Source organism: Microcebus murinus, chromosome 12, assembly GCF_040939455.1.
Source record: "Microcebus murinus isolate Inina chromosome 12, M.murinus_Inina_mat1.0, whole genome shotgun sequence".
Lineage (NCBI taxonomy): Eukaryota > Metazoa > Chordata > Mammalia > Primates > Cheirogaleidae > Microcebus > Microcebus murinus.
In genome coordinates this window covers 89086991-89111938 of record NC_134115.1, presented here as the reverse complement: position 1 = coordinate 89111938, position 24948 = coordinate 89086991, and the positions used below count along the sequence as shown (strand labels likewise).

The following is a 24948-nucleotide window of genomic DNA, read 5'->3' as shown; positions in this document are numbered from 1 at the left end:
CCTCTGCCGGTGTATCAGCCAGCTTTGGCTGCAGGCACGCTGTGTAACAGCCACACCCAACGCCCAGTGGCTTCCAGCAACGGCTGTTTCTCTGGCTCATGGCTTTGCTGGGGTCAGGCTTGTGCCACATGTCACTCAAGCTTCTGGGACCAGTGGCTTCCCTGGGAGTGTTCTTCTCACGGCCACGAGAGAAGCCTGGAAGGGCACCTCTTAGGGTCTGTGCTCAGAACGCCACCCTGTGCTTCTGCCCACGTGCCATCAGCCAAAGCAGGTCACACGGCCAAGCCCAAAGCCACCAGAGGCACAGCAGAGGCTGCGGCCCAGCGGGCAGAGGGCAAGGTGTGTAACTCCCTAGCAGGGAGGAGGATCAGAAGCAAGAGTTTCATCTGCCCTAGACCCCCACCCCAACCTCTTAGAGGACTTGACGGGACTGGCGTCACCACCTCACGGTGGATGACTCCAGCCTGGGTCTCTCTCCCAGCTCCAGACTTTGAGCCCCATGCCCACTCCACGCACTTCCTGGAGTCTAACAGGCATCTCAGACATAACGAGGCCGGGACAGAGCTCAGTGGCAGCCCCGTTCCTCCTCCGGGTTTCCCCGCCTCAGCAGGAGGTGCCACCACCCACCTGCATCTGGGGCCAGACCTCGGCCCTCTCCCGAGCTCCCACCTCTGCTCCATCCATCGAGCTCCTGGCCTGGTCTCCACAACTTCCTGGTCTGACACTTTGGCTTCTGACACAGTTACACATAGTCCCCCCTGTGGTCCACCAATGCCACTCCCAGGCACATGTCCAGAGCACGGGTACGTACGTGCACCAGGACACACGTGCAAATGATCACGGCAACACCGCCCGCCACAGCCCCCGCAGAAACAGGCGCATGTCCCTCCACGGGGAAAGGGTCAAACGCCCGGTGGCAGAGCTGTAGATGAAATGCTACCGGCAACGGGAAGGGGCGAGAGGCCGACAGACCAGCGTAAGGGCCAAGCTCGTCCCCTGGCCTGCGTCCTGCGTCCCTCCTTCCCCCTCCAACCTCCTCTCCCCAGCACCCGTCACTGTGCTCCAAGCATGGGCTCTGTCAGGTCTGACACACGCCGGGCCTGCTGCTGTCCCAGGGCCTTTGCCCCACTCCCTGTGCCTGACAGTGCTCCCACGGAGCCTCCCAGGTGGGCCGCTCCTCGTCCGTCAAGTGCCACCTCCTCTGCAGCCCCCTCCCACCCACTCCGTGTGGCAGCGCCCTGCTTTACTTTCTGACGGCATGTTTCACCGGTCGAACGTGTCTTATGTGTTTGTGAGACCTAGACTCCAGGAGCAGTGCTCGGCGGGCACTTGCCGAGAGAACTGGACTGGACGTGGGAGGGGAGGGGAGGGGCGAGAGCTCCCCTGGGTGCTCAGGTGGCCGGGAGGCTTTCAGGTGGGTGTCCAGAGGGGGCCTGGATTCCGTGGGAGCGGCAGCTCTGGAGCCCTGGGCCCGCCGGGGGGGGGGGCAGTCAACCCCCACTGCGGCTCGGAGGTTGCCCCGCCCCAGGAGCAGCACAGCAGGGTGCTGACCGAGGCCTGTCTCCCCCCCTTCTCTGGGCCCGGCACCTGCTTCTCCAGGCGGGGGGCTCTGAGTGAGCCCCAGGGTATGAGATTCGGGGCACTGGAACCCCAACCCCCACGTTCCCCCACCCCAAGAGCCCGGACTGGACCAGCGCAAGGCAGGATGGGCCGGGCCTGCAGAGGAGGTGCTGGGTGAATGTTTGTGGAATGACTGAGTGAACGAACGCGCAGACTGGGCGAGCTCAAGGGCAGACACGCCACAATCGCCCCGTCCCACCGCAGCACTCAGAGGGACGCTGGCATAAAGTCGGGCACCAGCCCCCCACACACTGCTAGTGGGGGTGTCAAGCAGCACAGCCACGTTGCAAAGCAGTGTGGGGGCTTCTGACACAGTTACACAAAGTCTCCCCTGTGGTCCAGCAATGCCACTCCCAGGCACGTGTCCAAAGCACGAGTACGTACGTGCACCAGGACACACGTGCAAATGCTACCGGCAACGGGAAGGGGCGAGCGGCCGACAGACACACGACGTCACAGGGGGCTAACGTGGGGTGAAAGGAGCCAGAAAGAGGACACGCCGAGTGACGCCATTTACACGATGTTTGAGAAAAGGCAGAGCGAAGCTGCCACTCTAGAAACCAGGACACTGGTTCCCGCTGTGGGTCGGGTCGGGGGTGACTGGGAAGGGGCCCAGGGAATTTTCCAGGGTGACAGAAATGTCCTATGTCTGATTGGCATGGTAGTCAAAACTTCCCACCTGTGCCCTCAAGATTTGTCCATTTTGCTATGTGTAAGTTTGACTTTAAAGTCTAAAAAAAAAAAGGAAAAACAGGGATTTGCAAAGAAGGGACTTTCGTTTTCTATGATATGGAAGACCAGACACCTGCAACGAGAGCAGATACAATATGACAAACACCCTTCAAATGCACGGCCAAACTGCCCCAAAATGAGGGGACTCGGGTGCCGGCTGGGGCTGTGTCGCCTACAGTCGGTGCCAACTAGGGGAACCGTGTCCTTGGGTTTCATGGCCCAGCACGCATGCCTGGGCTCCAGGGAGGCAGGGAGCTGGGCCCAACGTGAAGCCAGGCCACACCCTCCGTGGATGGGCAGACTCAGGAAGATTCCCTCTGCAGGGAAAAAGGAATATGGCAAGGAAAACTTTCCCTTATAAATTAATAACCACAGGCCTGTTCTCACGAATATTGTGGATCTGAATGTATTCTACTTGCAAGATGGGAACTTAAAGTGGTCCTGGGTTTGGAGTGTCCTCAGGTGCCCAGTGGAAACAAAAGGCACCTCCTCCAGGGAGGGACAGACTCTTGGCCCCGAACACGAACACGCTGGATTCCCACAGATAAACCTTTGACAAAGATGGAACTCACAATCCACAATTACAAAACACACAAGAAAAACAAGAGAACAAGCCACCCTGAGTGAGAGCTGGAAGCAATGCCAACCAACAGGATCCGCACCCCAGGGCTTCCTATGGTGCAATCACGGTATATGGAATACAAAAGAAGGGTGAAAAGAGGCCACTTGTGGGTTGGGATGTGGCCACCGGCTGCATTCAGATGTCCAAGTAAGAGTTTCCTACGCCCAGTTCCTTTCAACACCAAGCATTTGAAAGCCAAGTGTCAGCTGCCCAGGGGTCTCCTAATTCTCTGCAGCTGTGTGTTTAGAATGTGCCTCGACAATGCAAATGAAAGCGACTCAAGCTTTCTTGAGTGCTCCTTCCTCAACTCCTGGTTGGATTTCCTGCCCAGTCTGAATTCTGGACCTTTCTAGTACCCCTCCCCTCTTATAGCTGGACCATTGGTTCTGCCCTTCCCTGACTTTGGTGGGGGCAGGGCCTGCCCTTTTCATTTCCCCAAACCGTCAGGAACTCAAGGCCATTGCCCAGGGCAGACTCTGTACCGAGTTTGGGTTGGGGTGGCGGAGGGACGGGACCCTGCAGCACAACACTGCAGATCACTTCGAATGCAGGAGCAAACATCCCCTGTGCCCGCAAACTTACCTGAGCTATGGTTCTCCCGGCCCAGCCTTCTCCCAGACCGCCTGCCTGGATCCGGCCCCTCCTACTCCTTCCCTGGCCCGCGCTTCCTCCCCCAACCTGCGCCAGCTGTGGGCTCCTGCCGGGCTCCCTGCCTGTGTCTCTTGCCTTCCGCCCTCCCCTCCCTGCTCAGCCTTGAGCCTCCAATTTTCACGGCCATCTAGGACACTCTGCTGGGAAAAGCCAGTTTTCCCCCTAAGAAGAATCCCATTTAAAATAGCATTTCCCCTTCCTGCTCTGCATTTACGGGGCACTGACTGTTGGGGTGCCGACCGGTAGGAAGGGCTCAGGACGCACAGACGAACAGGCAGGCAGCCTGCTGGCCTGCAGTGCCCACGTCGCCCAGCTCCTGGGCTCCGGACTCAGCCTCGACAGCCGGGACTCAGTGCGGGGTTCTCCGGTTACATCTGACGGACGCACTGCAAGATGCCACACATGGCGTCTGTCCCTGGGCTCGGGCAGGGACCCACTGCCCCGGCCCCGCGCGTGCACGCGAAGGCCCGCATACTCGCACACGCGTTCCCTCCTCGCTAATCCTTGCCTTTGATCACGGCCTCTCGTCTGTCATCTCCACTCGGTGTTGACAAAGCAAAATTTAGCAAAAGGAAAGAAAGAAAGAAATCCACCCTGTCACTTGGACCACCCCCCCCCGCTCCCCCCCGCCCCCGCCTTTGTATTATGGGTTTGTGTCAAGGTATGTTGGATTCTAAATTAAATGTCAGCCCACTGTACGTTTCTGGCTCCAGCTGCAGAAAATGAGGAGCCGGCGTTGGAGACCATCCAGTTGTTCAGCTCCGCACGCCCAACCGTGAGGGGTGACAAGCCCATTGAATCACCGCACGGTGGCTTTCCATGCCACGGGAAGCCAAGACACATTTATTTTTAATGATAAATGTGACTGTCAGAGTTAAGTTGAAACAGCTTTATGGTGAGAGCTGAGTGCCCTTGGCAGTGCGGGGCAGAGGTGGGGGGGACAAGGGCCAGAGGTCCCGACCCTCCGGCCGGCCCGGCCCGCGGGCCCCGAGCAGCGAGCACGTTTGGTATTCTGCCCACGTCCACTGAGCCTCTGCTGCCAGCTCAGCAGTGCTCGCCGGGCGTCTCAGGCCCGGCTCCGGCAGACCCACAGGGCCGAGGCATTTGAGAAAGAGCGACGGGCTCCGGCAGGGCACTGCCCAGGGCTCCAACTCCAGCCCCACCGAGTGCTGTGTGATCTTGGTCAACTTCCTTAACTTCTCTGAGTTCCAGTCGCCTCAGCTACAAAATGGAGATATTAAAAACACCCACAGGTCTTGGGTGAGGATTACATGAAATTAGATGCTACTGCTGATGGACCGTATCCAGCACATGGGAAATGGCAATTCACTGTATATCATATCCTTTTACTAATAGCACGATTACCCAAGCTGTGTAACTTACCCTTCTGAATCAGTTTCTTCATCCATAAAATGGGCACCATAGCTCCCATGTATTAAGGTGGCTGGGAGGATGTTCGGTGCCCGGCACAGGGCTGAGCAGCTGGGCAGGGACTGGCACCCTGCATGATGTCACCCTCCATCCCCGCTGCTCCTTGTCCTCTCATTGGCTGTCTTCCTTTCCGAGCCTCCGGTGTTGGCGTGCCCTGCGGCCCGCCTTACACCTGCTCCCCGCTAAGCGAGCTGCCCTTCACCTGGATGCGGCAGCCATGCCCCCAGTGGACCACGGTGGGCACCGAGCTGATGCCTGTGACTAGTGTGTCCTGGTGCGATCCCAGGCAGGGGATGTCCGTCAGTGGGGCCATAATACAAGGTGGCTTCGGAAAGGCAAAGTGGGAACATGCAGAATTGGCGAGCCAGAGAGGAGGGTGGGTGGATACACAGGGAGTGAACACGGGCACCAGGTGGCCTGGGGTCAAATCCCCTGCAGCCTGCAGGTCCTGGGTTCTGGCGCCCCTGTGTCCTAGCTGGTCCCTGACATGGAATGCCCAGTCTTAGGCTGGTCCTGCCCTGGTGCTCTGTGACCATCAGCCTTGTCAAAGGGAAATCAGAGGGTGGGGGGGACTGCCTGCTCTGCAGGGTCAGCTGCTCTTTCTCCTGCACAGATGTCAGGGTGGGGGTTGGGGCCACACCCTGAAGGGCCAATGAACAGGTGGCGGCCATCTCCTCTCCCAGGACAATGCCCTCGGTGAGCCTGGAATGCGAAGTGTGGAGAAGACGCCTGTGGGCTCGTGCCACACCTGCATCATGGCTGGCGCTTCTTCTGGGGTGCGAGCAGAGGCATCATCACAGAGGGGGTGATAGGGGAGGCCCGCCCCCCAAGACACACACTGGCCGGAAATTGGGGAACCAGTTGCTGAGCAGGTGAGGTGACTCCACAGCAAACACTGCCAGGAGGAGCCGCTAGGTGGCCCCCACTCACCTGTCTAATCGCCCTTCTGCAGGCTGGGAACAGGTCGCCCAAAGTGTTCTCTGTTTGCACCTGCCTGGGAACACTGTGGTCACCCGGCTCTCTGCCATTGCTTCTGCAGCCCCAGCCCTGGATTCCAGCCTTTCCCCCCCGCACCCAGCCATGTGGTCACTGCCCTCATGTGCCTTCGAGGTCCAGGGCACATCTCTCCTTCTCAGGGTGCCTCCCCCAACCACCGGGAGCACACACCCAGGACCCCCTCCGTCGGCCCCTGGCACCCCTCCCTCCGAGTCTCAGTCCAGGGCCTCCCTGTGCACGGGCGAGCTTCGTCTGTGCCCGGACGAATTTACATCTTCTCCCCAGACTGTAGGGTCAAGGCTTACCGTCCCCACCACGTGCCTGCTTCCTGCCAGGTACGGTGCAGGGGCCTGCAAACCTCACAACTCCCCACCAAGGGGAGAGTCCTTGTTCATGAGGAAACTGAGGCTCGGGGAGGACAGCCAGTGTGCCCAAGGCCACAGCAGGAAAGTTTGAGCCTGTGCCCTGCTCAGAGCTTTAATGCACTGTCCCCCAGAGCCCTTCTCAGGAGGGTGCTCTTAACCCTTTGGTATACACGGGGCTCAGAGAGGTGCAGTTGCTTGCCCTAGGCCACACAGCCAGGGCTCTCTGGGTCACCTGCTGGCACCCCTAATCAATAGAAAAGAAGCCCTCCTGTCCAGGGGGACAGGTGCCATCCAGGAAGGGCCAGGGGCCAGAGCCGGACCCCAGTCTCCTGACTCCCTCCACTACTGCACCATCAGTTGGGGTGGGGCTGCAGGTGACCCCGAGATCCTGGAAGGAAAAAGAGGCTGTAAACAACTGGCGGGTTGTGAACTCAGCTTCTGGTGGGTGACGGTCTCCTCAGCTGGCATGGGGCCACGGGTCCCCTGCTCCAGCTCTGGAGCCCAAGGAGCGCCCCTGCCCAGGCTGGACACGGCCCCCACCCCCAGCCGGCCTGCCCCGCCCGTCCGGTCGCGCAGAGGGATCGGGAGAGGGACGAGGATGGGGCGACAGACGGCAGCCAGTGGGGAGAGACGGAGACGGTGCCAGGGAACAGCGCGGCGGGCCAAGGCGCCCCAGGAGCCGGAAAACAGCTTTGGGGAGAAGCGAGGGCGGAGAGCGGGGGTGTCTATCTGGAGCTGGGGGACCAGGAGAAGGTGGGGCCGCAGAAAGCGGAGGGGCCGGCGGGCAGGGAGGGGTTGGGCCGGCGGGGAGCTCCGCGGGCCGCGTGGGCGCCTCGGTCGGAAGCCACAATAGCAGCTCGTTCCGGCGCAGATTAAGGACTTTGTCAATTACCTCCGAAGGCCGCTCCGCGCGGATTAAATGCTTTAAAAAGTGCTGCCGGTGGGAAGGGGCGACTAAGAAGCCCCCTCCCGGCACAAAGCCCTCCTCTCACGCGGCGGAGGAGGCGGCGGGGGCTGAGCCTGCGCGGGGCGCGCCTGGGGAGCGCGGGCGACCGGCCGGGAGCGCGGGCTGAGCGCGGAGCGGCTCGTCCTCGCGACCGCGGCGCCGGCGGCTGTCGCGGCGGCGGGGACCCCATTCCGCCCGCGGGCCGCCCGAGCAGGCCGGCGTCGGGGCGGCTCTCTGCCCGCGAGCGCCGGGCACGTGTCTGCGCACCAGGGCCGGGGAGCCCCCAGGACCAGGCTCGCGGGTCGGGGTCCAGAGCGGGGAGGTCCCAGGGGTTGGAGACGCCGGGCTGGGCGCTCTGGTCGGAGATCTCGGAGATCGCAGGCGCACCCCCGCCGGCCCCCACCCCTGCCCGGCCTGGGTCAGGGGCAAGCCCAGTGCCCCGAGCCGGGAGGGAGCCGAGAGGAGCGCGGCGCCGCTCCCCGGAGACGCCCGACGGCCCGGTGGGGGCGCCCACGCTGCCCGCCCGGCGCCGCGCCCCCCGCGCACGGTGAGTTGGTGTGAGTCGCGCCGGGGAGGAAGTTTGTGCAGAGGCGCCACCGGGGGCTCCCGGCCCCTCCGGGTGCGGGCGGCTGTTGGCTGCCCTCCGGCCGGCCCGCAGTGTTGGGCCGGGTCTGCCTCCTTTAGCTTGGCCTCTCTGGAGGTGGCGTTAGCTATGGAAGTCCGCGGGCGTGTGCGTGTGTGCGTGCGTGTGTGTGTCGGGGGAGGCCGAGGGGAGCAATAAAAGGCAAAGAGAGTCCGAGACAAAAAAGACGCGGAGATTGAGGAGGGAGGAGGCATAGGGGAGGAGGGAGCGGAGCGCGCGGGGAGCGCGGGAGCGGGAGCCGGGCGGCGCGCGGCGGGCGGCGGGCAGGCGGCTCTCGCGCTCCCGCTCCTGCCCTCTCCGCTCTCGCCCGCACACGCCCGCACACCCCGGCGCGCACACACCGCACACGCCCGCCCGCCCGCTCGCACCGAGGCGGGGACCGGCGGGCAGAGCGCGCCCCGCGCCCGCGCCCACCTCGCCGCCTTTGCGCTCCGCAGCGGCGCGCCTCGCCCGGCGCCCCCGCCGGTCCTGCCGGAAGATGGTCAACGACCGCTGGAAGACCATGGGCGGCGCTTCCCAACTTGAGGACCGGCCGCGCGACAAGCCGCAGGTACGCGCGGGCGCGGGGACGGGGGCTCGGGCGGCTGGCGAGGCGGTGGCCTCTCGGCCCGGCAGGGTGGGCACCCAGTGCGGGGGCTGGAGTTTGGAGCGCACCGAGGCGGGGGGCGGGCGGGCACCCTCCTCTCCTCTTGCCCCAGCGCGGCTCCAACTCGGGGTTCGATGGGGGCGGCACCCCTGCAGGAGCCGCACGCGTCGCCGGCAGAGCCCCCGGTGCGCGCGGGTGCAGAGCAAGCGGGGACCTGTAGTTCGCTGTGTGACCACAGACAGGTCGCTCCCCCGCTGGGTCTCCATTTCCTCACCTGTGCAAATGGGCATCCGGCCACTTGCAAGTCCCGCTCTGGGCGCCACCCTGTGCCAGGCACTTGGCACACTAACCTGAGCTTTGGGACCGGGACCTGAGCCCCTGGGTCTCCTCTGCATCCTCCCCCTTTAGCCAGGGCCCTGCATTCAGTAGGGGATCAATAAATACTCATCTGCTGTCAGAACGCTGGGCTGGGATTCTCTGACTGAGAGACAAGGAGAGCAAGACTCTGAGAGGGCCGCTCCTGCCTGAGGCCATGGGCTCCAGGGGACTTGAACCCGCCTGTGTCTGTGCGCCCCAGGGCTGGCTCATTCCTCCCCCCCCTTCAGGGGCAGGGAGGTGGGGCGGGGAGGGTGCCCAGGGCTGTGCGCTGGAAGGGGTGAGGACAGAGCCCGGCTGGCCAGCGCGGGGCTGGAGTCGCAGCCCTGGCGGAGGGGCTGCCCGGGGGCTGCCCGGGGCTGGGCTGCCAAGGGACCGGGGCAGGCAGGCTGGAGCGAGGCCCGCTCACTGAGGAGAAGAAATAATGGGGCTGCGCGTTTTAAATTTTAAATTTCTCCCAGACAGATGTCATTAGGGAAGGAACAGTTTGAGTTTGCAGCTGCAGGAGGGGGTGGCAGGGGCGGGCCTGGGCCGCCCCTCACTCTCAGGAGCTGCAACCTGCTCATTCCTGCCCGAGTGACATTGGCACGGCACAGGGGCCCAGCCCTCTGCAGTTTGCAAAGCCCTCGCCATTCACCCCACAACCTCACTTCCTGAAGCAAGTCAGGGTTGCTCATTCCAGTGTCACAGACCAGAGATCAGAGAGGTTCAGGAACATGCCTGTGTCACACAGCGTGTTAACAGCAGAGGGAGGATGCAAAGCCTGGTCTAGTCTCACTCCTCTTCCATTGCCTTCCAGGGGTGGTCTTGTCCCCCTTTTGGGTCAGGTCTTCACCCAAGCCAGGCTGCCCATTTCCAGACCTTTGCTGTCCATCTCGTTGGCTTCCCAGGCTCCCCAGTGCACGTGTGTGCGCGCGCACGCACACGCACGTACACACACACACCTTCATTCAGAGAGACCCTCCGTGTACTCCACAACCCAGCTCAAGTGCTGCCACCTCCTCCGGGAAGCCTTCCCGGATGCCTAGTGGCTGTCTCTCTAAGTGCTAGCAGTATCAGCCTATACCTCTCAGCCGCCCTTATCTCACTGCCTTGTCCCCTTGTCCTGAGTCCTCCTGCACCAGGAGATCCCTGGGGACACACACTTCTTCTGGACCCCAGCTCTGGGTCTCCCCTGGGCACGGGCTCCAGCCCTTCCCGGCGCTCCGGTTGGGAGCCAGGAGTGTTTGATGAATTGAACTGCGGGCGGCTTCGGCCAGGAGGGGCCTCAGGAGAGCAGCCAGCAGGCCTGCTCCGGCTCCGGGGAGAAGGCTTCTGGGGAATCTGTTTGAAACTGGCTTCGAGGCCTCCCAGGCCAGGCCCAGCCTCCCTCACTGCTCCCTGGGGCCAGAGCCCAGCTGTCTGCCCCTTGGCTACCGGAGGCATCTGAGGGCTGTGGCTTTAGGGCCTGGGCCGAGAGCAAACACCTGCCTCCCCTTTGGTGACCCGGCACGTGGCCGAGTGGTCCCCTGTGCCAGCTCCAGGCTGGTTTGAAGCTTCAGACAAGAGGCAAGGCCTTTCCTGCACCTGCTGTCAGGAGAGAGCGAGCCTGGCCCGGCCTGGCTCCTGGGGCCGGCCTTCTCTCCTCCCTGGCTCCTCGGCTCGGCTTGCCCACGGGCGTGCGGTGAGACTCCGGGGAGTCACTCCTCCTCTCTGGGCCTGGGTTTTACCATCTGTAAAATGGGAACAGCAATCCCTGCTTCCTCCTCCTTCACAGGGCTGTGAGGAGGGTCAAGTGAAGTGCTGGTATGTCTTGCAAACCGTAAAGCACTGTGCACCGTGAGAAGGACGGCTCGCAAAGCAGCTTCGTCCCCTTTCACGGGCCGCCGGTGTCCTGACGTCCCCTCCACGCAGCAGGGAAAGCCGTCCCAACAGCCAGCTCCTACCGCAGGGGCCTGGCCAGGGTCCTTTGATGGGTCACTTCCGCCAGGAGGACACAGCCAGCGCCACACTCCCGACACCAGCTGGGCTGGTGCCACGTCGCTCGTTTCGTAGCCACGACCACCCTGGGAGGCTGGCGGCAGGCATGATTAGCCCATCTGACAGATGAGAAAACTGAGGCTAAGAGAGCCGGGGCTGGGACCAAACCTGAGTTTGGGCGGCGGGTGGGGGCCTCTGCAGGAGATGAAGGGGACAGGGGCTGGCCGTCCCTTCGTGGCTCGGCTCGCTCAGCCGGGGCAGGGCTGCCAGCTGGGCTGGGTGGTTCCACAGCACGGCCGTCAGTGAAGGCCTGTGTCCACCTGTTGCCCTTTCTGGGGACCCCCTGGGCCCCGCTCTCTCCCAGCTCCGTCCAGCCTCAGCGCATCTGCTGGGCGAGCCTGGACAACTGCAGACTTGGACTCCTTAGCGCACCCCTGCTCCCCAGGGAGGGAAGGGGGCTCTCACGCCCTTGGGGCAGGGTGACTGGCACGTGCCAGGAGTTTGGAGTTGCTCAGATGAGAGGGTCTAGACATAGATATTCTCCTAGTCCTGGCGTGTGGGGCAGGAAGTCACACTGTACCCACCTCTATTTGGGGGGGGGGCTTATTCTTGAGCAGTCCCCAAGCCACCCTACAGGGAGGTCCACCTCCAACCCATCCCGGGCAGTATCTCTTGATGCTCTCAAAATGTCTGCAAACATTCCAGAAAGAAAAAAAAAAGAAAGGAAGAACTTTGGGAAGTTCTTCCTGATGTCTAACCTAAATCCCTGCTGCATTAAATTTACTCGGGGACTATGGAGTCCCTACTTCATGTTAGAGATACAGCCTGGTGGGTACGGCCTGTGCCTCACGGTGCTTAGAGTCTCTCTGGGGCACGAGCTCACAAGGCAGGCAAGGATCGCAAAGCACCTCTCTCTTCCCGTTCCCGGGGCTCAGGTTGAGGTTCCTGTGCTGGGCTTGGGGTTCCCGAGCCCCTCCTCCACTGAGCTCTCTGTGCAGCCCGGTGGCGTGGCTGTGACCTGGGAGGACAGGGGCCGGGAGGACAGAGGAGGCTGCTGGCCCAGCCCGAGGCAGGTGGCGATGCTCCGGGCAGAGGTGCCGTGGGAGCTGAGTCAGTGGGGTGGCAGGTGCCTGCGGGGGGAACAGCGTGTGCTGAGTCTGTGCTCCTGGCCCTGGCAGGGGTCGGGAGGGCCCCGCTCCTGAGGCCTGGGTGCCCCTGGGAGTCCAAGTGGGACAGTGTCCTGGTCTGCCTGGCTGCCGAGTGGGGGGTGCGAGCAGGGCTGGGAGCCCAGCGGGAGGTGGCTGTGGTGACTAGAGGCAGGTGCTGGGCCATTGCCCAGGGCAGGAGCTGGAGGTGGGGACAGGGTGAAGGGCGTGAGAGGTGGAGTACACAGAGCGGGGGCTGGCTGGTGTGGGGCTAGGGAGGGGAGCCAGCCAGGCACCAGCCTTGCAGGGGCCAGCTGGTGGGGCTGGTGCCACACCCAGGGTGGGACACTCGGGAGGGCTCAGGTTTGGGTCCGAGGCCTGGGCGGGCCATCTGGGAGGCCAGGAGCTGCGGCGGGGGAGGGTGGGCAGACAGGAAACATCTGGGGACCCCGCCATGCACCCAGAGCTGAGCGCTGCCCGGGCAGTGGGGGAGCTTGGGGGTTCCAGGAAGGGTGGGGGCTGGCAGCGTCCCTGGCCCCCTTGTCCCCCTGGACCCCTTTAGCTCCTCTTCCCCAGGCCCTCCCTGAGGCCCAGGTGGCCCTCGCCTGGGCTTCGTTGACAAGGCCGCAGCAGGACAGGGGCTCTTGCTCAGATCTCATAGAACTAGCCTGCAGCCCCTCTTCTAGGTCTCTGGGACCCCAGAATTGTGAGCAGAGCCACCAGCCCCTCACGCCCAGGGGGCTCCAGGACCCTCCCTCTGCCAGGGCCGGGGGCTCGGGGCCAGGACCCTCCCTCTGCCAGGGCCGGGGGCTCGGGGCTCAGCCCAGGCGGAGCCAGTCAGGTGCAGACGGGAGGGACTCCCTGGGGGTCTGGGCTGGGCAGCGCCTGGGCTCCCCCTCTTTAGAGCCTGCCAGCCCCCCACCCACAGGGCCCAGCGCTCTGAGGGGGCCGCTGCCGGCCCAGAGCGCACGTCACCCACCCTTGGTTTTCCGGACGCAAAGCCCCACGGCGGGTTTCTGTCGTGGTGAGCAGCCGCCCTGCCTCTGTCTGGGGTGCTCCCAGGAGCCGGGGCAGGGCACCGGAGGGGCTCACATCTGGACCTGACCTCGCCTGGCCTCCCGCTGGGGGGAGACTTTCTTCTTCCTGCTTTCATCCAGGGAGCGCGGGCTCAGGGGACCCAGGGGACCACTGCCGGCCAGCTCCCTCAGAACACGGGGCGGGGGGGCATCGCTGGGCAGGACGGCTCAGCCAGCACCTTGGCGTTGAACCCCTCCCTGCTGAGCCCCCTTCCCCCTGCAGCCCGCCTGAGGCTGGGGCCCCAGGGGAGGAGCCTGGACAGAGGTCACCCCACCTCTGGGGGCTTCGTGCCTCCCCCTGGCAGGAGCCCACCTTGTCCTCCCCTTGCCCAGGCCTCGCGAGGCAGCCACCAACCCTGGGCCGGCGTGGGGGGTGGTGGGGTCATGCGGGGGAGGAAGCCGCGTCCCTCCAGCTGGAAGCTCGCACAGGTGGTTGGTGGCAGAAGTGGGCCTCGAACCCGGGCCCCCCAGCTCAGGCTCCGAGCTCCGGTGCCTCCTGCCTGGGACGCCTTGCTTGCCCGGGGAGCTGGGGGCTGTGTGCGTCCTCCCCGAGGCCCCTCGTCGTCCGGCGGATTTCTTTGCGAGGCACGTAAACGGCAGCCCATAAAAGCGAGCAGTCCTTCGTCTTTAAGGTGATCTCTGCAGACTGATTCTCCTCTGCCAAGCGCCCGTTTCATTATCCCGCTGCCTCCCGGGGACCCCTGCCGCTTCCCCAGCCCCTCCCCGTGTGCCCTCTGCCTTCCCACCGGGGAGGGGCTCGGTGGGAGGAGGGCCCCACGGGCAGGGATGCCAGAGACGCAGGGGAGACGCTGGCCTCGGCCAAGCCGCCCGGCCCCGCCAGCTGGGGACCTGGACGCACACAGTCTGACGTGGCCACTCGGTCTGACGCGGCTGCTCGGGGCAAGGTGCCTCCCGATGGGCTCCGGAGCGGCGTGACAGGGACTTTCTTGCTGACACAGGGCTCTGCGTGTCAGGCCCCAGCCATGCTGTAGGCAGAGGAAAGGAACCGCAGGCTGGGGCAGGCAGGCCTGGTGTGGCTGCGGTTCCTGACACCCCAGCCCCGGGCCGGGGGCGGCCGCTCTGCCGCTTGCCGGGGACCCTGGCTGGGGTCTCCGTGCTCTGCACCCAGCTTTCCTGGCCGCACGACGAGTTTGGCTGTAGCACCCACCGCCTGGGCTTGTCTGGAGATTTCGGTGGTGGACCGTGGTAGGGGCCCGAGGAGTGGCGGTGACATGCCATGCTCACCTGTCCAAGCTGCCGGCCGGCAGGTGGCCGGGCCTTGGCGTGGCCTGGGGTCGCCCTCGCTCTGAGCCACACTGTCATGGCGGCCACAGACTCAGAGGCTGCTGTGCCTTGGGTGTAGCTGGGAGGTCAGGGCCTCGGCCCGGCCGCGCTTTGTCGGTCCCAGGAACGCCTTCGCCTCTGCCCGTGCCGCCGCCTCCTTCCCCTCCTCCTCCGTCTCTACCCCCAGCTGTCTGCCCATGTCCATCCAGCCCCAGGGCTGCTCCGTGCGGGCGCTGAGCGGGCCCCTGCCCCGGAAGGGCTCACGGTCCAGGGCAAGGTTGCTGGGCCTGGGACTCGCCAGCCCCGGAGTCCCCAGAAATTGAGTCTGCAGCTTTCATGAGATTCCCAGAGGTGTCAGTGCCCCAGACAAAGCTGGCAACGCCAGTCCTTGGGACAGGAGCTCCCCCAGGGCAGGGCTGGGGGATACACTGATGCCTCCTCGGGACTGGCCCACAGCCTGGCTCGTGGGGAGCTTTAGCGAATAGATGTTGGAATGACTGAGTGAATGAGTGAATGAATGAAGTCAAAGGCGATGACTGTCTTGATAAGCACCCTCGTGAGGGAGGAGAGGAGGAGGCCCTCCAAGCCAGGGGTGAAGAAACAGTCAAGGAGGGCTTCCTGGAGGAGGTGACAGCTAGCCGAGCCCTGGAGGAAGCGAATCAGGCCGTGGGAGGGCAGCAGGGAAGCGGATGCTCCCAGCTGAGGGTGCGTCCCTGCACGGCCAGGGCGGGAGGGTCTGGCTGGAGCCTGGACTGGGTGTGTCCCCCAGGGGCCCGGGCAGGTGTGGAGCATGAGTGCCGGCAGCGTCACGATGACGGGGACAGGCCAGGAGCTGTCTCCCTGATCGTGACAACAGGACAGATCCCTTCCCAGGGCCTGCTTCCCTCCCACACGTCACCCCCACCGCCCTCCCCGGGCGCCGAGCGGGACATTCGGGACTTACCTGTAGAGTGTGGGTTTCCGGAAAGGACTCGCCTGCGTTTCCTCAGTGGGGACATGCGGAGACGGAAGAGGCGTCACTGCCTAGCGTGTCCCCACGCCAGCGAGGTGGCAGTTACGGGTGCAAGGCGCCCTCCGACGTCAGCCATTAGCGCGTGGGGACACGACGGGTGGCCCAGCAGCGACGGCACACCGCAGACACTCTGGGTGGAGACTTGCCGCCCCAGACGGCGTGCGCACACCGGCCGCGGACAGCAAGGCCGCTGACGCTGGCCGCACAAGCTCCGCGCCGTGCACGCGTCCGGGTGCCTCAACACGCCATTCAGTCGCAGGAGCACCTCAGGTCCAGAAGGCTGAGGACGTGGGGAGGATGCGGGTCTTAGAGTTGAGGAAACTCGGTCGCCGGCAGTGCCTGGCCCCAGGAGAAAGGCAGTCGGCTCCGGGCCCTGTCCACACTCTGCTGTGTGACTCTGGGCAAGGCTCTTGCCCTCTCTGGGCCTCAGTTTCCCCATGTATGAGGTGCTCAGTGGCTGTGAGTGGTCCGTCCAGTGGATCTGGCCCCAGAGCACCGGCCCCCACTGTGCTGCCCAGGCCCCGGACACGGTGTTTATGGCGCCTGCCCGGTGTTGGGATGTCGCTGTCGCCCCGGCCCTGGCCGCCTTAGAGGGCAGCACTCCGTCTCCGCTGGTCGGCGTCTGTTCCGCCGGGGGCTGCCCTGCGAAGAGAGAGGAGGCGTGAGGGCCGGGGAGGGGGTGTTCAGAGCCCCCGTGTGCCCTGGGGACCAGAGACCAGCACGAGCAGAGGGCGGGCGCGGCGCTCCACGTGGGGGGACCGTCGGTGGCCTTCGGTGACAACCAGCTTGGAGCACTGGTTCCCCTGACAGCACGGCTGTTCCAGCGCCAGAGCTGTCACCGGCTTTCTCCTCCCGAGTCTGCGCAGTTACCCGCCTGTAGGGACAGGGGTGGCGCCAGCCCATTTTACAGGTGAGGAGACCGAGGCTTAGAGAGGTGCGGGCCATCGCCCAAGGCCACACCGTGGGGGTGGCAGCGCAGGGACCCGAGCCCATCTGGCCACAGAGGGGGCGTCTCTACCTCCAGCCCCCGAGGGACAGGGAGGCTCCGCAGGTGACGGGCGCTCTCCGCAGGGCATGCGGGCAGGGCAGGGGCAGCGGACGAAAGGCACGGTGCTCTCTTCCATCTCCCTGCCTCAGTTTCCCTTTTCTGTGGTCTCCGTCTCTGTCTCTGGCATCTCCTCTGGGCCTCTGTCTCTCCCCACCTTCCTCCCAGAGTCTCTCGATGTATCTCTGTGTGTCCGTCTCTCTGTCTCCCCTCTGGGACTGTCTCTCGTGTCCGTCTCTGTGTGACACCCTCCCCCGGTCCCCAAGAAGGGGGTCCCCGAGCCTTGTCCCAACCTCCCAAGTGCTCACTGGGCCACGCGGGAGCCGGGGTCTAACCCCCGCCCTTCTCTCTCCGTTCCTGCGCCCGCGTGTCCGGCGGCCCACAGCGGCCGAGCTGCGGCTACGTGCTGTGCTCCGTGCTGCTGTCCCTGGCCGTGCTGCTGGCCGTGGCCGTCACCGGTGCCGTGCTCTTCCTGAACCACGCCCACGCGCCGGGCACGGCGCCCCCGCCGGTCGTCAGCACCGGGCCGGCTGGCGCCAACAGCGCCCTGGTCACCGTGGAGAGGGCCGACAGCTCGCGCCTCAGCATCCTCATCGACCCGCGCTGCCCGGACCCGGCCGACGGCTTCGCCCGCCTGGAGGCCGCCCAGGCCTCCGTGCTGCAGGCGCTGGCCGCGCACCAGGCCCAGGCGCGGCGGCCGGGCGAGCAGGAGCAGGAGCTGCTGGACACGCTGGCCGACCAGCTGCCCCAGCTGCTGGCCCGGGCCTCGGAGCTGCAGGCGGAGTGCGCCGGGCTGCGGAAGGGACACAGCTCGCTGGGCCAGGGGCTGAGCGCCCTGCAGAGTGAGCAGGGCCGCCTCCTCCAGGTAGGCGGGTCTTGCTGGGGGTGTGGGGCTGCTGCCACTGCATGCGGCCCGGTGCTGGCACCTGACGTCCACGGCCTCACTCACCCCCAGGTGCCCCGGACCATGGCCTATTGCTATCCCCATCTGCAGACGAGCCCACGAGGCTCAGAGAGGGGCAGTCGCTTTCTCATAGCCACACAGCTACGGGGAGCCAGGATTCACACCCAGCTTCTCCCCTGGGTCGGGTCAAATCTGGGGCTTGAGGGGTGTCCCCAGGTGCTCCACGATGCAGGTGAGGCAGGACACTGTGACTTGCTCAGGGTCATGTGGTCACTGCTCTAGGCCAGAGGGAGCTGCACCCGTCCCCAGTCCCCCTCCCAGTTCACTGCCATGTGACGCCCGCAGCTCTCCGGGGATGGACAGGCCCTTCCAGGGAGCCCAGCCAGACCCTGGCCTGTCCCAAGCCACCTCCGCCCGACCCCCAGACCCCTAGCCACGCCAGGTTCCGCCAGCCCCAGGTGGGCCTGGGTGGAAGGTTTCCAACCCTGGCCGAGACCGAGCCTGAAGGGCCAGCACAACGCTCCCCTGCGCAGGGTCTGGGACCAGAGTCTCCCCCCTCTGCCTCCACCGTTTTCCGGAACAGAACATTGATGCCGGGATGGGGCGGTGATTTGTCCTGGGTGCCATGGCCAGGTCAGGCCTGGAATCCAGCCCCCTGGTCCCCTGCCCGGCCTCCAGCCTGTGCCACACGGCCTTGTGACTCAGATCCTTAGGGCTGGCGCCAAGCCACGGCCCTGCCCCTCCCGCCCACCCTGTCCGGACGCGGGGTCACCCGGCGTATGCTCACCCGACAGCTCGTGAGGCCTTTTCCCGCCCTCTGAAGCTGCAGCTGTGGCAGCCTCAGCCCTCATCACCCTGTCCGGGCGCCTGGCGGGAGGGTGGCTTCCTCCTCCTGGGCGTGTCCAGTCCTCCCCCGCACCCCCTTCTCAGGCATCCCAGGCAGGGCGCGGGGAGAGCTCCTGACCTTTGAGTGACCCGGGCCCCACCTCGCTCTCCAAATCGCTTGGCCCCGGCCCCAGCTCGGGCTCCCAAAGGCCCAGCGTGTAGGAGGCGGGGCCGTGGGTCCCACCACCCACTCCGCACCAGCGCGGCCCGGCTGCTCCTGCGGACCGATAGCTGGGGCCAGGAGGGGTGGCTCACCTGACATATTTACTTCTCAAAAAATGCTTGGTTTGACTCATTTCCCGCAGACTGGGGTGATTCCAGAGACCTCGTGTCTCACTCTTGGTCGGAGGCGGCCGCCGCGGCCCCATCTCCTCTCCCAGCCCCTCAGCCCAGGCCCCGGTTTCCCAAAGCCGCGCCCGTGGGCACCTGGGTGGGAATCGCCAGAGGTGCTTACTGAAAGGCAGGTTCCTGGGCCTCACCCCAGTCCCCCAGATCCCCAGGGGGGCGTGTGGGAACCCGCAGCTCAGCAAGTGCCCTGTGACTCTGCACCGTCCCCTGCGGCTGCACGTCAGGCCTGAGCCACGCAGCTCTGCCCTGAGGGTTTGGGTCGGCGGAGCCAGGATCCGGCCCGGGCCCCACCTGCCCGGCCCTGGGACCTCGGGCAGCTCCTATCTGTGCTGGGGCTGCGCACCTGGCAAGTGGGGCCACCACAGCCCATGCCCAGGGGACGCGGGGGTGGCCAGTGTCTGGCACGTGGGGGACACCCACCGTCTGCGCATCAGTATCCCCTAAGTGCTGTGGTAGAAACTGTGAAAACCTGGGCGAGCCACCACTGAAAATCCCTTTCCCAGTAGGAACTAGGGCCCCGCCGGGTGCCTGGCTCTGTGCGGATAAGCCCCTGCCAGCCGGAGCGGGTACCTTTGTCACCCCACTCTCCGGAGGGGCAGACTGAGGCGCAGGGTGGCGGAGTGCCCTGCGGGGCTTGGCCACGCCACTGAGAAGCGCCAGGAACGGGAACCCTGATGTCACCGCCTCTAAGACCTGCCAAGTCCCCCTGACGCCTCCGTGCGGCTCGGCGAGCAGGGACCGGCTTCCCCGCTAACTCGGCGTGTCTGTGTGTGCACGCTCCACGTCAGTCCTCCGCGGGGTCGAGCGCGGTCTTCCCTGCCCGTTTGCAAGAGGGAGGGGCCGCGCCTGAGTCCTCCAGTGTGTCCTGGACTCAGAAAGGTGGCCGTGCCTGCGTGGCTTAACCAAGTGTTCTCTGCCGCCCCACCCCTGTCCCTCCTGGGGCTGCCTGTGGCCCCACCCGGTGGGGCCAGTGGATGGGACGCCGCAGTGAGGCCCAGACGCTCTGCCCGCCCGGCCGCAGCCCTCCCCGCATCCCTGCTCAGCAGAGGGGAAACTAACTGACAGGGAGACTAAAAAGCCTGGCAGGGCCCGGCCTCCGGAGCAGCCGGGAATTGTATTTTGTAAACTGCCGGCGGGCGCCGTGTATTTCTATTTTCCTTCCACGAATGGGCTATTACCTGGCAAGTGACAGGTTCCTGTGTGAAGACCTGGCTGGCTCCCCGCCCGCTGCCTGCCTGCCGGCTGCAGTCTGTCCATGAGCCCCTCCCGCCACGTGGGCCTGCCGCCTCCTGAAGGCCGCAGAGAGGCCCGGGCTGCCCCTGAGGTCCAGCCCCGGGGACAGGTGAGAGTCGTAAAAGCAGATGCCACCGTCTGGGCTCCCAAACACAGGTTGTCCTGAAGCCCTGGCCCTGGAAAGCAGGTCTCATCCCCTGTTTGTGGAGGAAGCTGAGCTGTCACCTCCCAGGGTCGCACACATAGTGAGTGGGGGAGGGGAGAGGAGTCAAGACGCCAGACCACGGCCTGCCCCGCCCTGGTCTCACTGCAGCCCTGGGCTCCCTTCCTGCCAGCCAGCCCTGGGAGAGTGGCCTGAGTCCTGGTCCCCACGCTGTCGTTTGCTCTTAGGGACCTCTCCTTCTGAGCCTCAGTTTCTCCATTTGTAACAAATAGATGAGAACTTCACCTCCCGCTTTGCAGCACCGTGGGGGGCCTGGTGAGGTCGTGGATGTCAGAAAGCCACAGAGACTCAAAGCGATGCTCACGGCGGGATGAGGGGTGGGATGGGGGTATCCTTGCTCCTGTGCAGATCACCCCTACCTAGGCAACATCACCTGGGGGTCGGCAGAGGCAGCCGTGGGCACGTTAGTAGCCTGGGAGGTGCCGCATGGGTTCAGTGGGCTGAGTTCCCCACCGGGCCCCACACTGAGGGGCTCCCTGGGTGGTTTCTCTGGTCCCCCAGCAGTTTGGGCATCGCGGTGATGTGGAAGGGGAGGCTCAGGGCGCTCACCCTCGGTCCTGCAGCTGGCATGTGGGCGAGCTGGGGTGAAGCCAGGTCTGCCTGGCACCAGGGGCTGCCTCTGCCTGCACAGCACCCCCTACCCCAAGTTCCCCCTGCCCTGGGCTGAGCACCCAGAGGCAGCCTGAGAACAGGGCCCGGGGAAGGCAGGTGCCTCTGGAGCCGCCCCGCCCCTCCACCTGCACCCAGCCCTCTGAGCCCTGGACGTCCCAGAGCACAGGCTGCGCCATGGTGCGGCTGACCCCTCAGACCACACTAGACAGGGACCCGGGGCCAGAGCAGGGTGAGGGCTGCCACCGAGCCGGGAGCCCAGCTTGGGGAAGGCACGCCAGGGCCCGGCCCTCTGCTCACCCCTGTGTTCCGCAGCTTCTCTCCGAGAGCCAAGGCCACATGGCTCACCTGGTGAACTCCGTCAGTGACGTCCTGGACGCCCTGCAGAGGGACCGGGGGCTGGGCCGGCCCCGAGTCAAGGCTGACCTCCAGAGGGCACCTGCCCGGGGAGCCCGGCCCCGGGGCTGTGCCAGCGGTGAGTGGGGCAGGGGCGGGAGCGGGGAAGCTTGGGAGAGGGTCGCCTGCCAGGAGTCGCCCAGGGCCCAGCGCTGCTTCCACACGGCCTGGCTTTGTCCCTTCACTGCCCTCCCCACGCCCTCCCGACCCTCCAGCTCAGGAGGGAGTCCCGGCTGGCTGCCCTTAGGGGAGGCTTCCTGCAGGCCAGTGACACCTTCCCCGCACCCTCCACGGAGCCCTCCCTCAGCCCATTTTCCAGATGGGGAAGTGAGGCTCGGAGCGGAGGCTTCACTCACCCAAACTCACCCGGGGAGGGGCAGAGCCAAGGCCTGACTCTTGACCCCGGGACCACACACGTGGACAGGCCAGCGGGGGGTCTTGGGGCAGTGGGGGGGTCTGCAGGAACACAGGGCTGACGGGCCTCGCCTGTCTCAGGCGCGCGGCCCCGGGACTGCCTGGACGTCCTCCTGAGCGGACAGCAAGAGGACGGCGTGTACTCCGTCTTCCCCACCCACTACCCCGCCGGCTTCCAGGTCTACTGTGACATGCGCACGGACGGTGGCGGCTGGACGGTGAGTGCCCCGGGCTGTGTGGCCCGGCAAGGCAGGCCTGCGGTGACCCAGGACGCCTCCCGTCTCCCGCTGAGCCTGTGGCCCGGCCCTGGTTCTGCCCGGCCTGACCCCGCCCCTACAGAAACCCGACCTGGGAACGACCCATTGGGGCCCACTCGGACGGACGGACGGACGGACGGACGGATGGACAGGGAGCCACCTTGTGCGCCCTGATTCTCTGGGGGAGGGGTGCTGGGCACGTTGGGGTTGGGTCCGATGGGGGTTGGCTGAGATGACAGGCGGCACTGGGAACCTGTTGCCAGCAGGAGTTCTAGGGCCCGCTTGTCGAGTAATCCAACACCCGGCGCGTGCGCAGAACACAGAGGGCAGCTGCCGGGGGCAGAGACCCCCACGGCCTCCCACCTCCTGGCTCCTGCCTGGTGGGAACAGGCAGCGGTGAGAAGTCCCAGCTGCCAATCACAGGCAGGGGCCATGGCTGCAGGTGCGGGGGAGGGGACTGAAGACCCCAAGGCACCTCCAGATCCTGTTCTGCGGACCAGGGTCTGCTGACTTCTCTGCAGAGCGCCTCCTGGGAAGTGTTTTAGGCTTGTGGTCCCCTGGTCTGCTGTCCCCAGCAGGCTCAGTGGCAGCAACTCAACTCTGCAGGGGAACGGCCACCGAGAACGGCCACCGAGAAAGCGAGAAGGCACGGTGTGGCCTTGCTCCAGTCACGCCTTACTTGTAGACTCCGGAATTTGAATTTCATACAGCGTTCCCGATTCCTCCTTAAATATTATTCAAAGGATATTTACATTTTTTTTTCTTTTGATTTTTTTTTTTTTTTTTAGCCATTCGAGAAAGCAGGAATTTTCTTTTGATTTTTAAAAACCACTTAAAACGCTCACACCATTCTTAGCTCACACGCCGCGTTGAAACAGGCAGCAGGCAGGTTCGCTGACCCCATCCCGGGGCTGGGGATTCCTGACTTTTCTGACGGTGGGACCTGAGCTTGCTGCCCCCGTCCCCAAATTGCTGGGCTTCTGACCCGCTCCTAAGGCTCAGGCTCGGCCCCGGGCTTTTAGCAGGGCCACCACTGGCCTGTGGGTGATTTTGTGTGAATTTAACAAATGCACGTCCGTTCCTTTGTGCTTACTGGGGTGCTGGGCTTGGCGAGGGCAGATGTGAGCCCTGCCTTGTTGGCCAGGTGCCCTTGAGCAGTGAACAACCTGCACCACTGTCCCTGGAGGTCTGTGTGCCACCCCGAAAGCAGCACAGCCTGGCTGTGGTGGGGACACAGAGTGACAGTGGAAAGCAGGACAGCAGAACTGGCTCTGTAAGGACTCTCAGCTTCCCATTTAATTTCAGTGGGACAGACATTTGGTCCTACTGAACACGGGTCCTGGGGAAGGACCGAGATGGGAAGCCCCGTCCCAGTCCTCCCGGGGAACTTAGTAGAGTCTTTGGGGACTGGGGTGGCAGAGCTGAGGGAGGCCCTCCTGCGAGCCGCACGGGGTGGGGAGGACTCGGGAGCCTGTGCGGGACAGAAGGTACCCCGGGAAGGGGCAGCAACCTGACAAGGGGCCCGCGGCACGTTCAGGGGACAGTCGGCAGGACGTGTGGCACGTGACGCGATGGGGCTAGCGTGGCCAGAATGCCGGGCTGCGGGTTCGAGACGGGCACGGGGGAGCTGTGGAGGGCGAGGAAGAGGGGAAGCCCGGATAAGGGCTGTGCTTCAGGAGCCGTAAGTCCTGCCGGGAGCCTCGTCTTTGTGCACTCGGTGACAGGTGTGGGGGGCCCTCTGCCAGACAGGCCGGGGAGCCTGGGCTTGGGCGCCGTCATCCCAAGCCAGCCCTGGGCGTGGCTCTCAATCCTGCTGTGTGACCTTGGGCAAGTTACTTAGGTTCTCTGAGCCCATTTCCTCAGCTGTGACATGGGGGCACCACCTTTATGGCTCAGAGCTCTTGACCACAAGCAACAGAAAGGGGGCAACTGAAGCAGAGAAGGAAGGGACCGGGGGACGCTGGGAGGCCCAAGAAACTCGCTCAGGGCCACTCACCAGGCGCAGAGCCCCCAGACCAGGCCGGGGCTCCCTGGTGAAAACCTGCCCCCAGGGCTGCCACCACCGAACTTCTGTCCTGCCACTGGGCCCCCAGCTACTGATTCCGGCTCAGCGTGAGCCTCTGACCCGTGGTGTCTGGGTCATGCACCTACAGTCGTCCCTGCAAGCAGCTGGCATCTTTAGCAGCTATGGTGAGAGTCGTCCGTGCCTCTCCCCAACCGCAGAAGATGAGGAAGGACAGAAAATAGACACGTGCCCACTGCAGCACTTCCGGGCCCGCCTGGCTTCTGTGACCACACACATGCACGGAGCATTTGCTCGCTCTGCGTGACAACGAGCCCTGCCCCATGCAAGGCACTGGCCACCCCACAGCGACCCACTCCTCACTGAGACCCACCAGGAGGGACTCCACAGTGGCCCAGGGGCCAGGAGCCTGAAGCCGCAGGAGGTGGGAGTCCAGCTGCTGGGAGGGGGGGTCCAGGTAGAAGCTGCCCTGGCCTCTGACCTAGGACTCGGGGCACAAGGAGAGGCTGGCGGGATCCTTGGTCCTTGCCAACGAGCTGGGTCTTGACCATTCTCAGTGCATCGATGTCCAGGCTGACAAACGTGGGGGGGGGCAGGGGAGTTTGACATCAGATAAAGCCAGTGACTGAGAGACGGGGTGAGGGCGAGGGCAGCCCAGGAGGGGAGTGGGGGAAGTGAGGGTGCAGCAACCTGGTGCTTTGGAAAGGGGTCGGCGCCTGCAGCGGGGGGGGGGGGGTGGCAGAGCCAGGGAGCAGCCCCATCCGGCCAGTGCGGAGACTGGCATCCCTAGCCCTGCAAAGACCTGCCCCCAGCTCGGAGGAGAGCTTTTAAATGCACCGGACCCGCGTCTGGGGGCTAAAAGCACTTTTGTTTTCCTAACTGCCAGCGCCTGAGTTATGGCGCGCGCCTCTGGGAAGCCCCGGCGCGGGATAGTGCGAGGCGCCGGCCGGACGCAGAAATCAGAGTTAAGGGTTTGGACGGGGGTAATGAAAGACCCAGACGCCCCCCACTCGGGCCGACCGGAAGCCCGTCTCCCGGGCGACTGCAGGGGTGCAGGAGGGACAGCACCCGCGCAGCCCTGGCGCTCAGACACCGTCCGGGGCTCCGGGAGGGAGGCCGGTCTGCCCGAGAAGTGCTTGCGTGACCCGTGAACGTTCGCATCCATTTG

At 64.9% G+C, this 24948-nt stretch overlaps 1 protein-coding gene across 1 annotated transcript in view; it reads left to right on the top strand.

Annotated features, from left to right (window-relative positions):
- The first annotated feature begins 8484 nt into the window (after positions 1 to 8484).
- FIBCD1 (fibrinogen C domain containing 1) overlaps positions 8485 to 24948 on the top strand; it is a 30328-nt gene continuing 13864 nt past the window's right edge. The window contains exons 1-4 of the mRNA XM_012754510.3: positions 8485 to 8556; positions 16874 to 17353; positions 21006 to 21165; positions 21582 to 21718. Coding sequence (XP_012609964.1) covers positions 8485 to 8556; positions 16874 to 17353; positions 21006 to 21165; positions 21582 to 21718 — 849 coding nt within the window. The remainder of the gene's footprint in view (positions 8557 to 16873; positions 17354 to 21005; positions 21166 to 21581; positions 21719 to 24948) is intronic.